Genomic DNA, 15206 nt, shown 5'->3' with positions numbered 1-15206 from the left:
GTTGTCGCAGCGACTGCTGTTGTTGCTGCTGTTATTAATGTTGTTGCTGCTGCCGTCGTTCTCGTTGCTGCTGCTGCTTCTGTTATGCTGATATAAGTGTTGTTGCTGTTATTAGCGTTGTTGTCGCTGCTGCTGCTTCTGTTATTGCTGCTGTGCTCGTGTTGTTGCTGTCGCTGCTGCTGCTGTTATTTCTGTTGTTATTTCTTTTGCTGCTTCTGCTGACGTCTGTTTTGCTCAGCAGCATTACCATCTTTGATGAGAATAGTGTTAGTTCAAAATTGAGTTAAATTCGAATAACAATCTTACTCCATTCGCCGACCTTCATTCAGATTCAGATGACAGGAGCTTATTTCGGTGATGAAGATTCGCGTGCAGCGCGGATTGGATAAACCCAACCCAAAGGACACAGGATTCCTGAAGATGATGCGATCTGTATTCAAGTGCTGGTCATCTAAAGATCGTCACTCCGTGGATTTGCCCGCTTCCATTTCCAGCTGGGATCGCGTCGAATCGCAGCGGATAGTTGATACCCATTTGCCATGCGTAGCCAAAAGTGCTTATCAGCACACGATTCGGCACAAAAAACTGCTGCCGATACAGCAAAACGGTACCAAGTGCTCAATTTACGCGGCAATTTTGAAACATCAGTGGTTTTTTGTTTTGACAGATTTTTTTTTTTATTAATAGCTTATTTGGACGAGAAGCTAAGATGCCAAGAGCAGATCAGTCTGCAAGCATGATGAAATTCCACAAATTTTCGCATTCAGAACTTGTCTTTGTGATATAAACTGTGATCTTTACATAGCTTAAATATAGAATACCATATCTATGAAATAAAAAGTACCGCATCAAATGGAGAATCGCGTCCAGCGCTCCACGAGACTGGGTCGCGGCGAGGCCCTGTACCGTTCGTCGAAGATGGGGCAGAACTTCTCCGGGAACCGCTGCTGCAGGCAGCGAATGACGGTGCCCGTGAGATAGAATCGCGGTGGCCAGCGGCACTCGCACGGCGGGATGCAGGTGGAGCACTGCGCCTGCAAGGCGTTCCACTTGCTCATGGTGGTTTCCAGCATGGGCGGCAGGCACTCCAATCGCCACGGCAGCCGGAGATCCCGTGCGGTCCAGTCGCAGTCGCACGGCGGAATGCAGGTCATGCACATGAGTTCCTCGGGTTCCATGTCCTCGGGTTCCTCCGGCGGCTTTGCCGCCTCCTCGCACTTGTACATCGTGAAGCGCGGTACCATGCCGATGAGCTCCTTGTACTTGCGCTCCTGCTCGTGGCGCAGCCACAGGTACAGTAGATCCCAGTGGTCCAGGTTGCGGGCCCGCTCCCGTAGCATCTGCATCCGTCGGTAGAGATCACTCCTGCGCACCTCGTCATAGTTTACTCCGGTCTGCGTGTGGAACAGCAGGTACAGCTCATTGGGCTTCTCGTCCGGCAGCGAGATGCTGGATGAGAACTTCGTCAGCTCGAAGTGGAAGAGCATACGGATGCCATAGGATATGTGACGGATGTGATCGAAATTCTTGATGTTCATCGCACACAGAGCGGAGGCGTCCAGGAGCAGTAGCTTGCGACCCGTGATCATGTTCACCCGGAAAGTGTTCTGAAATGAGCGAGGTGATCATCTTATGAAACTAGAGCCAAATCTATGGTCTATTACCCACCATGTACTGTGGATATCCGTAGCCATTGATCCAGCGCCTGATGTCCATGTCATCCCATTCGAATATCGAAGGCAATGGCAGCTTGTCCACCACAATGATGCTCAGTTCCACGAGAGAATCGGGTGTCGTCCTGAACTGTATGGGTATATCGTCCCCATCGTACTTGGGACAGCCCTTTAGGAACTCATTCCGTTGGAACTTGGTGGGTGCCATATCCGAACGGATCTTTGTCTTCTTTTTCACCTTCTGGTGGAGGAACTTGGTGTCCGCTATTCCATATAGATAGGGCATCTTGCATAAATTTAGCAAACAATCTTAGAGTCTTTTACTGGATTGTTTTGTTTTATTAAATATGGTATAACGAAAAACGTGAAATAGTATGATAGATGGTGGAAAGCCTTTCGGATCTTTACTATATTATATTTTGACTTTCTTATAGAGTATCATGTTATATTCTGGCGGTTTCAAGCTGACAATGTCGCTTTTGAAGGGCTTCGTATTACCAATTCGCCAGCACGTTTCGTGTGCGAATCTGGAGAAATCTGGACGCGTCCAGGCCAGGTAGATAGATATCCATCCAAATGGCATACCCATGGCAACGAACCCGCGTCGCAAACATCTGTCCCTCAATCAGCACATGCCACAAACGTGAGTTATGGACCCAGGTAGATGGTAATAGATCGATTTTTTGGGATTGTTCTCGTTCGGGATTGGGTTGTTCCGACTCCTAACGGTGTTCGGTTCCTCCATGCTGGCCATGTGCTGATGGTGGTTGTTGTCAAAACATGGTCAAGGGTAAACGCCTTCAGTTCGGATACCTGACAGCGAATATGTTTGCGGTTTATTAATGAATATATGAATACATACGTATATGTATATATATATGTATATGCATATAGAAATCGTTTGGATCGCTGAATCATCGCCGATTCGTTGCGATCGTCTCACGTGACGGACATATCGGAGGTGGCTTTAATGGAAACACGTTTTTGGCCATTTCGATCATTTTGGTGTATTGTAATCAAGCAAAAGCCCAATAAACCTCATCAGGTTCATTTTGGACGAACGCTTACCGTCATTAGCATGTGCCTGTCAATTTTTATTATTATTTTTGCAACAGTTTTTCGCCTTAAAAAGTGTGATGACAATTCGAAAGGTTTTTTTCTTGTTTTGTTTTCAGCACATCAATTAGGTCTGTTTGCGCATGTTTTTAGCACGAAGATTCGGTTTTTTATTTTAAACATTTCGACACTAAGCACGGTTCCCTAGTATTTAATGGATTTGGGCGTCGCGATGGGCGAGGGCGTAGTTGGCGACGTAGTGGGCGTGGCAATGTGCCTGCCTGGCTTATAATTTACTCGGATCGTCGTAGTGTCGTCCCAGGGGGAAGTTATGGTAATTATACCCCAATTGCTCGGGCAACCAATTAATGGGTCCATATTCATGCGTACAGTGAGCACTCTATAAAAAGAATCCGCTCATTTAACTAGAACAATTTCAATAGTTTGCTTGCACTAATTTAAGATGACTCTTCACATACCTAGAAGTATGCAATGATTTTTTACACATTATTTCTGTAATTAATATTAACCACTTAATTTTTAAGCTTATTCAAAATACGGGAGTGCATTAAACACAGGTTTAACAACCCAATGACGAACACAAAGTAAGATTTACGACTGCAAAGTTGTAAATAAACGTAGGTCATTAAATGAATATCTCTCGTTTTACTAGCATTTTTCGCAAAATATATGACAATTCATTTTTCAACTTTTTGACACACATTTTGTACCTTTTTGTCTACTGTACCTGGGGGCCACTGAACTGGCATCTTAGAGCACAGAAGATTTCACTTTCGCTGAAGTCGGCGATTAAACGGCAAGGTTGGGGCGGGGAAACGGGGGGCGTGTGGATGCGCCACCATGGAAAATGAAAATGATATGACCATGTAAGGACGGACAATGGAATGGTGGTAACAATAAATTAAAGGTCCTATTTTTGTAGCTAACTTGAATTACATGCCCGCGTTCCATGCCAGCAACTAGTTTACTAGTTAACAACTTAGACCTAAAATAGAAGACGCCGCCGTCCAACAGCCCAACTGTCCAAGTGCCCAACTGTCCAAGTGTCCAACTGTCCAAGTGCCCAAGTGTTCAAGTCGAGCAGCGGAAGATCAGAGGAGGCGAATCACTTGACTTGCAATGGTGCACTGGAAAAAATCTCTGCGTAAGTGCAGTAGGTATTGAATCCATTTTCAATTCAAATACTAAACTATGTATACTATGTACACATTAAGAATTAAAATACTTAAAATACTTCTATAATATACCTACATCCGTTTCATATTGATTTCTTTGAGTGTAGCTCCAACATGAAAATTAATAATGCAAATAAATTGTTAACTTTAAACGCGCAAATTCCAGTCTGCGCACATCCCGTGTATGCGAAAGCATGTGTGTGTGTGCGTGTGAGTTGCTGGGGAGTGATAAAAACGGGAAGGGGGGCGTCTGCGACCACTTGAGGTCAGTTCGATCACGATTGCGTCGGCAGAGGCAGCGACTGCGACAGAGATGGTGATGGCGACTGCGACAGCACCAGAGCAGCGGCCCCAAGATCACGACGAGCCTCCTTCGAAGTTTTCGGTCTCCTCCTCTCTTCCTCTTCGCACTGTCAAGTGGCGCGTGTGTATGTGTGTGTGTGTGAGTGACTGGCTACACCTGAAGAAAATGCTGCCAGCAAAATAAGATTCTAATTTTTCAGAACATTTTCTAGTTTCGAAAGTAGTTTTTCTGCAGCACATGCCTTTTTGCCAATGCCTTTTAAGATTTATGAATAATAATAATATAGATCTCAGTTGCATACTTTTTTCTCTGTGATCCTAATTAATTTCTTGCCTAGTTCAACCCACTTTTTCACCCGTGGAGGAGCGTGGACTGGACACTGATGTTTGGAATCCGAGTTGGTGCGCCTGATTACATGCCCGGCACATTTTAATTGATGATCCAAACGCAATGTCTGAGTTTATAGCCTTGTTTGGTATTTTTCGCTTTCCTTCATTGGCCATTTTTTTTTTTTGCACACTTCTTTCTGCCTGCCTTTATGATTATTGCTTTGACTTGTTATTCGTGCTTTTTTCGTTGCCCCACAATGAAAGCTGGTTTTCAAGTGCTCCTTTAATTTCGAAATTCCACGAAATTCGTACAATTTCTTAGAAATCTTTGTACAAGATAACTTGAAAGATCATTGCTGACGCATAGAGATAATAATAATAATATCATAAAGTTAAAAGGATGCTATAGGAAATATGTATAGAACAATTCTTGCTACTTAAGTTTTAAGTTCAAAACATTTTCACAGTGTTTATTATTTTTCGATTTCAAATGCGAATGACACATTTATTTCGCCACATGATTTCGTTTTATTGGGGAACATACATACATATGTATGATATTTTATACAGCACTGTGTTGGCAGCTCCAACTCGTGTTTTTGGTGCGTCTATTTTCAACCTCCATCCCCACGCTACTTGGCTCCCATTCGGTTCCCCTCCCTTTCGACGCTGTGCATCACCATCACGCGAAGTCGGGCCCCCTAATGGCGTCTATGTGTGGGGCGCCGACTTACATATAGCCACAGATATATACATATGTATGTATATTACGCATATATGTATGTGGTGCTGTAGCACTCGTATCACAATTTCAAGAGTCGCTAATAGAAGGCGATTTGTTCAGATCTGCTGTTGCCAACGTCAAGTGGGCTGCACTCAATCAGAAATCAAAAATAAATAATATTTTCCGCTTGCAAGCGCCGCAAATAAACAACAAATAATAGATGGATTCACTGCAGCGTGTGCTGATGATCGAAAGAAAGTTCCATTTTGATTGACGGGTGCACAACAACAGCGAATGCGAATCAATTGAAATTGAACTCAAATTGCAGATGCTGTGGCGGAAACGGAAATTCGCATCTAACGGTTTTCGATTTGAAAGCCAAAAATGCAACGCTGTTTTTGGATCCTCTAACCTTAAAAATAGTATTCAAAGAAATGGGTCACAGAAATCTAGAACTGTTTGCAACTATTATTTAATCAAAACACAGACACAATTAAGCGAAATATATATTGTTTTTAAAGTTCCCTAATGATAAGGAAGAGTAAGCCAAAGCAGACTTTGAATCTCTAGCTATACTGAACGCAACAGAATCATTTACAATATACATATATGTATACGCACTGAACTGCTCGCAACTGGATTCTGACGTCACACTTGAACTACAATATTTTGCAAAGTCCAGTTTCGCAAACGCATCCAGACTATTCTCGGACAGATAGATGTACTAGTTCCGTCAGATCGACAACCCAGAATCGTGTGCACTGGGTATGGCATTTTTATACGTAATCATCTGATCGGAGATTCGATTGAACCGACAAATCTCCCAATTAATGGGGAAAACTGCGCACCAAATGAGTTCAATTGTCGGGTTAGCTGATTCGGAAGATGGGCGTGTGGCCATTGAAGCCTGACATTTGCATTAATCTTAATTGATTAATAACGATTCAAGATCAAAGCCATTAGGAGAAATATCCGTAACAACATGAGTGCAACAAATGCAAATTGGAGCGCACTACAAAAAAAAGAGTTGAAGGTTACCCAAAAAATATTTTAAATAAGTTCTAAAATACAAAGCAAAGGTTTCCATGGGTGGAAAAACAAAACAATTTATTCTTTTTTTCGAGGGATATTTTATAGTCAAGTTACTTGACTACAAGCATCATATCTTTTACTATGGAATCTCTGTGACCAAACTGTTAATATCAATTTAAAACTAAACTAAATGAGTCCACACTTTAGAAGTTTCAATGGTTGGCAGTTTTGTTAATCTTTTCCTTGTCGTCACTATCATTCTCATTGTCATCGGTCTCTTGATCCTTATCCGTGTCGGTTTTGTTATCGTTATTATCCTGCGCTTGCTGCAGAGCCTTTTGAGCAGCGCGATCTTGTTGTGATTTTTCCCAGGCCAGCTCAAAGGGATACTCCAAGGGTTTCAGTTCGTCGGGGCACTCCTCCTGATTCGGAGCAGTGGCTTGGCTAATGGAAGCGCCACGCGTGTGGATCTGCTCCAGCTGAGCGGCGGTGTGGACCTCTGAATTGAGACCCGTAATAAACTCGAACAACTGCTCCTTGGTGTAAATGTTGGGCAGGCCGCGTCGTTCAAAGAAGTTAACAATGTTGCCGCAATCCCTCATCAGGAACTCCAGGGCACTGGGATGCTTCGGTTCGACACTCTGGGCCACGTCAATAAACCAGCACTTGCCCTCGAACCAGAGTATGTTATATTCGCTCATATCGGCGTGCACCAGCTTCGCCTCATTGTACAACTTGTGCATCGCGGCCACAATCTCTTCGTAGGCGCAACTCAGCTCCGCGTCGCTCAGACGGGCATCCTTTAACTTGGGCGCAGCGTTATGATTGTCACCGATGAACCGCATTACCAGCACGTGCTTCTTCAGCACAACAACGTCTGGAACGTTTAGGCCAATGGCTTGCATCCTCATCAGATTATGCATCTCCTTCTCGGCCCACATATTGATAATCACTCGGTGGTTTTGTTTGCTAAAGCGATCCTTGAACCGATAGTCATCCTTGATGTATCTATCGCGCTGCTTGAACTCGTTGAGCGTGGTTTTAAAGATTTTAATGGCACACTCCCGGGGCAAAAGCTGCGGTGGAACGAGCACACCACTCTGGTGACCATGCTCGTTGCTGCCCGTATAGTTCGCATCGGAATTGGCGTGCAAGATGACCGCCTCCTTGCCCGTGGATATAATGCCGTTGATCTGCTCCAGTATTTGGTTATTGATCAGCTTGTACAGCAGCAAACGTGTACCCGCATCCAATCCCATCTCCGCGGTGGCCACTTTCTCGTGCTTGTCGGAGCGGCCTCGTCGAGAATGGGCTCGTAGTTGGTTAAACACCTGAAAGGTACGTTTAAGTCTTATTATCGCTTAAAACTGACCGCTTCTAACCTTATTGGAGAGCTTCATGTCGAAACCGGCAGCATCACCGGTGGGAAACTCCGGCGGAAAGGACATCACGCGCTGGGCATTACGCACGGCGCACAGCTGCGGATCGTGCTTTGTTATCATCTCGCCCTCCTTGTTAACTTTAAAGCCGCAGCGAGGTATGGAGTCAAGCTGCCGTTCATTGTCCTCGAACCGATCCCAGTCGTGCTTCTGTTGCTCCAATTCATCCTCTTCGTAGTCATCTTCCGCGGTGTCGTGCAAGAACTCTGCATCGCCATCACGTAGGAACTTATTGAGGGTAACAGTGACCTTGGATTGCTTGTTTTGCTGCCGCTCGATACGACGCAATTCCTCATTGTACTCGTGATCGAACTGGGACTGCAACAGCTGGGCAATAACTGCATCGCTGTCTTCCGGCAGCTGAATGTCCTCCGCTACGTTTCCTTCGTCATTGAGGAGCGCAGAGTAATCCTCCCAATCCTCCGCATCACTTTGGATACTCTGCGCATTGGGCGCTGGCGGGGATGAGGCTTGCGACCCCCAAACGGGTGCTATCTGTTCGTCCGGTCTTTTCAGCTTCTCCGTGTGGCGCTGCAGCTCCTTGTCGTGCAACTTGTGGGCATATTGCTCCGACATTATATCCGCCAGATTCACCTGCTGCACAGGCTCGCTGGTCTTAACCCATGGCGACGACATTCTGCACAATCGAAAGAGAGTCAATATAGATCACAATTTGGTGCTGTGATTCCACAAACCTATTGGAACTTGGCTTGAGAAGATCGAGTTCTATATCGGTGGTAATTGTGGCAGTTTACAAACAAGCCTCTGTCCAAATCCTGACCAACGGCGGGTTGCAGGTGGACTCTGATATGTCCGCGGTGGAGGACAAGTGACAGTTTTGGCACTATAGATGACCAATATAAGGGGAAGCCAATTGCAACCCTTGTTGCAATAATATTTCTATTGTATTTCTCCAAACAATCCTTTTTCCAATTGTTGTGAAATTATCAGCTTATGAAAGTATCGAGCTATCGCAGAACGATAGACCCGATAAATTTGGAAATAGAAGAACTCCTAATATCGAAAGCTTTGCTTACAATTTTTATAACGTTAAGTTAAAGTTATATTATACTTTAATTTGCATACTTAGAAAACGTTTTATTTGTCATATTTTAGGAAAAGGCAGAAAAATATATCGTTAGCAAGGGCGTTGCCACATCGTCAGTTCTAGAGCGACGTTGCCATCGTAGTTTCGATGCCAGTAATCGATACTTTTTGTTGTAGTTGTACATTTTTCGCCAAAAATAATAATAAAAGTGAAAAATTTTTTTTGTTAATATACGTTTATTTGTTGTACAAAGGAGAAAATGTTATTAAACTGATTGGCCGCCCCAGCATTTTCGTGACCCCCGCTCCAAATACAACAAAATCGAACGGCCGCCAGCAACAACAAGGTGCAGTAAATATTCAGTGCGCTGGTAAGAAAGATGGAAACAAAACGAGAGACCGAAAAAGCAATCAAAATAGAATTCCGAATTTAGAATATGACAGACTGAAAAAAATTTTCAATTCGAACGCATTGCCGCTGCTGCTGCCCGCTCCTCTTCTTCTTCATCTCCTCCTCCTTCTTCCTCTTCTTCGCCAGCCGCTGTGGGGGGACATTGGGGGTCAAATGCAGAAGATCGGGACTGAAGATTTCGTGAATTTGTGATTTCCGAATTCGTTCCTGCTAATTTGCGACTGCCAGACTCAAAGAACACACACACACATACACACCAGCACACACCCACACGCTTGCACATACATTCGCTTGTGGCCGCCTGTAATTATGATTTTTATTACTCCTGCAGCGCATATCGCCTTCTTTAACCGCCAATTGCTCCTGCTCCTGCCCACTAACCAAGTCAAACCAAAAGAAGCGATTACTCTCCAAGCGCCAGCGGAAGTGAAATGATAAAGTCCACCACGAATCCACAGGAACAGCGTCTGCCACGCCCCGAGGATCAGTCGCCAGCGCCGCCGCCGCCGCCCCCCTCCTCAGCCACCACCTCCACCGCCGCCCCAGCCACGCCCACGCACCAAGTGGCCACCGTGATAGCCAACATGGACACCCTGAAGACAGCCTTTCTGCCCAATCTCAGCATGGACCCCAATGTGCACGTGTCGCCGCACTATTGTCCCATGTGTCACCAGCAGTTTGAGCGACCGCAGCACGTCGCGGATCACATGCAGCTGTGCCACGGGATCACGCTGAACGCCCAGGGAGCCATTGCCACGCTGGACGGCGGTCATCCGCAGGCACAGCAGCACCCCAAGCTCAGCCACCCCTGCTTCAATTGTGATGAAAAGTTTGGCAACGCCGTCGATTTAGACGAACACCATCGGCTGGCCCATCAGACGCCCGCCTTCCTGTCCCGCTGCCTTATGTGCAGCATCTATGGCATCCACTCGGCCACCCAGCAGCCCAACGAGTACAAATGCACGCAGTGCGGCTCCATTTGCACCACCGCCATGCTGGCTGCCGGACAGCAGGGCTTTATGGAACAGCAGGAGGCGGCGGTGACGCCCGACGATCAGCTGCCGGCAATGGCGCCCCGTGATATGAGACTGACGCCCGAGGAGCAGCACCATCAGCAGCAACTGCAGGCGGAGCACCACCATCAGCAACAGCACCAACAACAACAACAGCAGCAGCAGCAGCAGCAGGAACTGCTGGAGCAGCAGCAGCGTGAAATGCAGGAGCAGGCGCAACAGCAGCAGGTGCACCATCACCAGCAGGATCAGGATCTCGCCGGCGACCAGGTGGCGCTGAAGGTGCCACCACTCACCGTCAAGCTAAACAAGAACGCCAACGGTGGCGCCATTGTGTCGCATCCGCAGGTCATTATCAAGGAGGAGCCACTCAGCCTGAGCGACAGTGGTGATGTTGTCAACTCTGTGCCTGTCTATGCCATACAAGCCAATCCCGGTGTACCCGCTCCGGCCAGTTCGGGTGTGCTAGTCGGCACACAAACGGTACCTGCCGATCTGGCGCACAAGATCCGGCACAAATGTCCGGATTGTCCAAAGACCTTCAAGACGCCCGGCACGCTGGCCATGCACCGCAAGATACACACAGGCGAAGCAGAGTAAATCCATTTTATATGCATCTTACGGACTGGGTATTCCGGCAATGATAGCTACTGGACAGCGACTTTAAAAGCTCTAGTCGAGTAACTGGCATTTGATGATCTTATAGATATTTTAATGATAGTAGTTAGTTTGTTAGTTAGTTAGAAGTGATGGGATATTGTCGTGCAAAGAAGAATTTATAAAATATTGATAGATATAGTATAGATCGCAGTGTAATCTCAACAAGATTAAGTGTCTTTGCATCCAGGAAAGCTTTCAGTTGCAATGCTTTAAGATAAGAATGCTTCCTAGCTCATTGCCGGATTACCTGTTATTCATTCCAAGGCATTGCCCGCTCTAGCTCAAAGGGGGGGATACCCACGTAGTTTTTTGTGGGTCTTCCTTTGCGACTGGGGCGGCGTGATCGCCGAACTAACCCCAATAATCTTACCACCTTGTATATATATATATATATATATTATTTTTGATTTCCTTCGGGCCAGCTGGGCGCATGGGCGCGCCCTCGAAGCTCTGGGACGAGGCCCATGCGTTCGTGTGTCGTTTGTTTTGCAACTTATTTTTAAATCGAGTGTTACTAATAATATAATTTAAATTTCTTTCTTTTCTCCCGCGCCCACTCTCTCTCTCTCTCTCTCTCTGTATCTTTTTCCTCTCCGTTTCTGCGCGGTATTTTGTGAATATGAATATAAATAATTGTTAACTCTCGAATCTCCACTCTCCGAACCGCAACTCCGACAGCGCCACGCCCAAAGAACGCCCCTACACGTGCTCCTACTGCGGCAAGTCCTTCACTCAATCGAATACACTAAAACAGCACACTCGCATACATACAGGTGAGAAACCATTTAGATGTGGCTATTGTGGCAGGGCGTTCACTGTTAAGGATTACCTGAACAAACATTTAACGACTCACACGGGTGAGAAGCAATATTTTTCAAATCAATTCAGTCAGTCAATCAGCTCTCAATCAACTCAACCAATCAATCGACTTTTCAATCAACCAATCAATCGATCAGTAAATTGTCACCTCAGCGTGATGAGCAAAAAAAAAAAAAACAGCAATACTCAAAAAAGAGAAACCTCTGTATGCAAGTCCATTTCCATTTGCCATACACAAACTCGCTCAATCTCTATCAATCAATCTCGATCAATCAGTACCAATATCAATCTCTCTCACCTCTGCCAGTCGTCCTGCCGAAGCTCGATCATCAGACTCGAGCCGCCGCAGCGGCTGCGCAGAAAACCACGCCCAAAAAAGGCGGCAAAAATCCCCAACCTAATGGCCAAGATTCAGATCTGGCCAGGATGTCACTTGCTAGATTATATTCTCCGTTAATTACAGTCTAAATAATCGAATTATAGTAATTAGTGAGAAATTGAGATGATTAATGTGAAATCAGTGTGCAATTAAATGAATAATATAACGTTTCGATTATGTGTGCTTCTATATTAAGATCTTTCATCTTGATTGCATTGCAAAAGCTTAATTTTAGATTATAATCAAGCGTCTAGTTCGAGTTTCTATTCGATTTCCAGCAAGTGACATTCGGGGCCTTGAATTTTTGCCGCCTTCGATTAGCGACAAATAACGAATCGTATGAGTCACAGTTTACATACCCTCACAGAACGAGAAAATATGAAAAGATCATCAACTATTTTTCAGCAAAAGCTTTCTGTGAGGGTAGCCAAGCAATATGATAATCCAAATCCGTATCGCCCGCCGCCTCATCTCATTACGTAATAATATTTCTCGAATGCATTTTAACAAACACCAACCAAATATATACACACATTTAATATATAATCAATATATATATATAGTTTGATTACGTGCAAAACCTATTTGATATGCATACATATCTACTCTACCCACACATCCACCACTCTCAGTCAATCAATCAATCAATCAAACCTTTGGTACTGCACGCACCAAGCAAACTGGCTAAGTGCTAGCGACATGTGCTAACCGAGTATCCCAACTTTCTCCGTTTCGCCAATCGTGGCTGTTTTGCAGGAGAGAAGCCGTTCCACTGCGGTTACTGCGAGAAGTCCTTCAGCGTGAAGGACTATCTGACCAAGCACATACGGACGCACACCGGCGAGAAGCCGTACACCTGTCCGTATTGCGACAAGCGCTTCACGCAGCGCAGCGCCCTCACTGTGCACACGACCAAGCTGCATCCGCTCTAGGGAAGGCCGGGCGGTGGCCGCCAGTTACCCGTTCCTGCCCCAGCCGCTCCTCCTCCTCCTACTCATCCTCCAAATCCTTCTGGTCCTGGTGCGCCGCCGCCGTTGTCCGCCGACACGGATACAGATCCCAAGAAGCCATCTGCGGCGGCTGCGGCATCGGCTTAGGACGAACTGCAGCGGAAACGGGATGAGCAAACCATAAATGAAAGACCATTTCAAAGACGAGACACACTCACGTAGACGGGAGTTATGCAACTGCAGCGGATGCAACAACTGCAACCAACGACTGGCAAATCTCTTCGCAGTGCTGCTAGATTAAATTACTAAATTAGATACATACCTTCAGTTCGGTTAACACAGAAGCAGAAGCAGAAACAGATTTGTACTAAATTAGCATACAGTTCGTAGAATGTTTAAGTTATTGCAATCGATTTTTGATTCTTATTACTATTTGGTTATGTAGATGTTTTGCAATTTTTATTTTTTATACACCTATGTATATCGTATATAATATTTTGTTATTCTATGAGATTTTATATGGTGACTCCATAGCGCACACTCACTTACGCGCGGCGCTATACAGACACACACACAAACACACACACACCCAAAACTACACACAACACACATATATTATTTATAAAGAGAGAGAAAATATTTTTACTCATATACTTTGTGGCAATATTATTTTTATTACTTCCTTAAATTGTTTGTAAATGTTACTGAAAGCAGCAAAACAAAAAGAAAAAGGTAAACTCATGTCTACGCGCAAAACTTAAATTATTTTTATAAATTATACATCTATTTTATTCGAACTCAAAACAACACAAAATTATTTATTTTTACGTGAAAGAACGTTTTTCAAAATTTCGACTCGTAGCGGAAATGACAAAGGACCAATACGAAATTTAGTCATTTCTCAATTATTTGCACACGAGCAGGATCTCGTTTGTTTTGGCTTTAAAAATTTATTTACTTTTAATTAACTAAATGATCTAATCATTTTAGCTTGTTTTTATTGATGAATGTTAACCATTGTTTATTTTTTAAATTATTTAAGTTGAAAGCGCTGCTTTTGTTTGTTAAACTAAACTAAACTAAACAGTGAGATTGTATAAAACTTTAAAAAAAAAAGGAATAACGAAAAACATAACTAAGAAATTAATTTTACAAAATTTGCATTTTTTAACGCAAAACAAAAAGTATTTAAGGCAAATCGAAATGAGAAATCTACGCTAAACGCAACACAGCTTTATGCGCCAAACTAGAAGATTAAAAAAAAATTAACATAACGATCTACACAATTGATACTTTTGATAAAAAGAAAGCTTCAAGTTGTTTTTGTAATATATATAAATATGGATTGATCATTTTTACGACTACTTAAACGCGTTTTTTTAAACCAGCAAATGATTACTTGCAAGAGTTGTACGTACTAAAATCGACTAAAACTTAAACTAAAACTGTAGCAAAACCAAAACCATGTACATTTTTATAACATAGTGTTATATAATTATAAAGTATGCAAATATATAAACCTGTATCTAATATTAATGCATAATACACTCAAACAAATTGTCTACCTAATGGCACATAGCACAGCAACAAACGATGCGCAGCGCATGTAAAACCAAAATAAATTCTAAGTACTAAACTATTGTAATTCTTTAAGTTTTAAATAAACCGTGAAGAGTTGACGATCAAAAGCAAACAGCAAAACGCTAAATGCAGCAAAAAAAAAAGAAACGCCTAACTAACCGCAACACTGAAAAAAAAAACCAATTAACTCTGCTGTAAGTGATTACCAATGAATGAGTCATGTTGAATGCGATACGTACTAAATAGCGACTAACTATTAGTATTAGATCTTAGCCACGAATCCAAAAACGAAGCCAGACAACAGACACACAGAAACAGAAACACGAACATGAGCAAGTGAGTAATTAGAAATAAAATTGTAAAATTTATTATTATTAAATATATAAATAGATATTACGATTATAAATGTATGTACGTGCAATCTAAATTTACGTGACAAAATCTAGCAAATATTCGAGCAATATTTCAATTAAAACTATATGAAAAGGAATTATATATATACAAAATAAAGTCCAACCATGTAGAAAGATTATATATACAAACCGAACAGGATCTTTTATATATGTATATCCTATATGTAGATGGTTTCCCA

At 43.5% G+C, this 15206-nt stretch overlaps 3 protein-coding genes and 1 pseudogene across 8 annotated transcripts; 2 read left to right on the top strand and 2 right to left on the bottom strand.

Moving 5' to 3' along the window:
• Positions 1–190: 190 nt before the first annotated feature.
• CR45716 lies at positions 191–709 on the top strand (annotated as a pseudogene).
• Positions 710–758: 49 nt separating this feature from the next.
• On the bottom strand, positions 759–2041 carry CG15625 (uncharacterized protein). The gene is made up of 2 exons (NM_135028.3): positions 1669–2041; positions 759–1607 (listed from the first exon to the last, which is right to left on the bottom strand). Exons 1-2 carry the CDS (start codon positions 1957–1959, stop codon positions 849–851), a joined length of 1050 nt encoding a protein of 349 aa, NP_608872.1. The 5' UTR covers positions 1960–2041; the 3' UTR covers positions 759–848.
• A 4325-nt stretch (positions 2042–6366) lies between these two features.
• Positions 6367–8738, bottom strand: CG3008 (uncharacterized protein). Its single transcript, NM_135027.4, has 3 exons — positions 8449–8738; positions 7697–8390; positions 6367–7645 (listed from the first exon to the last, which is right to left on the bottom strand). Exons 2-3 carry the CDS (start codon positions 8387–8389, stop codon positions 6527–6529), a joined length of 1812 nt encoding a protein of 603 aa, NP_608871.1. The 5' UTR covers position 8390; positions 8449–8738; the 3' UTR covers positions 6367–6526.
• A 190-nt stretch (positions 8739–8928) lies between these two features.
• Cf2 (Chorion factor 2) lies at positions 8929–15145 on the top strand. 6 transcript variants are annotated; one of them, NM_001363925.1, is made up of 4 exons: positions 8929–9171; positions 9544–10821; positions 11564–11658; positions 12840–14926. In NM_001363925.1, the coding sequence occupies exons 2-4, from the start codon at positions 9644–9646 to the stop codon at positions 13178–13180; spliced, it is 1614 nt and encodes a 537-aa protein (NP_001350854.1). In that variant the 5' UTR covers positions 8929–9171; positions 9544–9643; the 3' UTR covers positions 13181–14926. The 6 variants fall into 5 exon arrangements, with proteins under 6 accessions (NP_787977.2, NP_787978.1, NP_523474.1 ...); NM_175963.3 differs by having other exon boundaries at positions 9235–10821; positions 12840–15145; NM_175964.2 differs by having other exon boundaries at positions 8929–9147.
• Positions 15146–15206: the final 61 nt, after the last annotated feature.

This window comes from Drosophila melanogaster, chromosome 2L (genome assembly GCF_000001215.4).
Source record: "Drosophila melanogaster chromosome 2L".
Taxonomy (NCBI): domain Eukaryota; kingdom Metazoa; phylum Arthropoda; class Insecta; order Diptera; family Drosophilidae; genus Drosophila; species Drosophila melanogaster.
The sequence above is the reverse complement of the archived record's forward strand: the minus strand, read 5'-3'. Positions and strand labels throughout refer to the sequence as shown.

What these genes read in the sequence shown, in the direction of transcription:
- CG15625 (NM_135028.3), bottom strand. Translation starts at nt 1,959, where the DNA reads ATGCCCTATCTATATGGAATAGCGGACACCAAGTTCCTCCACCAGAAG. An exon ending in ACGGATATCCACAGTACATG is followed by an intron (nt 1,608 to 1,668) that starts GTGGGTAATAGA and finishes CGCTCATTTCAG; the next exon opens with AACACTTTCCGGGTGAACAT.
- Cf2 (NM_078750.4), top strand. Translation starts at nt 9,644, where the DNA reads ATGATAAAGTCCACCACGAATCCACAGGAACAGCGTCTGCCACGCCCC. An exon ending in ATACACACAGGCGAAGCAGA is followed by an intron (nt 10,822 to 11,563) that starts GTAAATCCATTT and finishes CAACTCCGACAG; the next exon opens with CGCCACGCCCAAAGAACGCC. An exon ending in ACATTTAACGACTCACACGG is followed by an intron (nt 11,743 to 12,839) that starts GTGAGAAGCAAT and finishes GCTGTTTTGCAG; the next exon opens with GAGAGAAGCCGTTCCACTGC.
- CG3008 (NM_135027.4), bottom strand. Translation starts at nt 8,389, where the DNA reads ATGTCGTCGCCATGGGTTAAGACCAGCGAGCCTGTGCAGCAGGTGAAT. An exon ending in ACATGAAGCTCTCCAATAAG is followed by an intron (nt 7,646 to 7,696) that starts GTTAGAAGCGGT and finishes CGTACCTTTCAG; the next exon opens with GTGTTTAACCAACTACGAGC.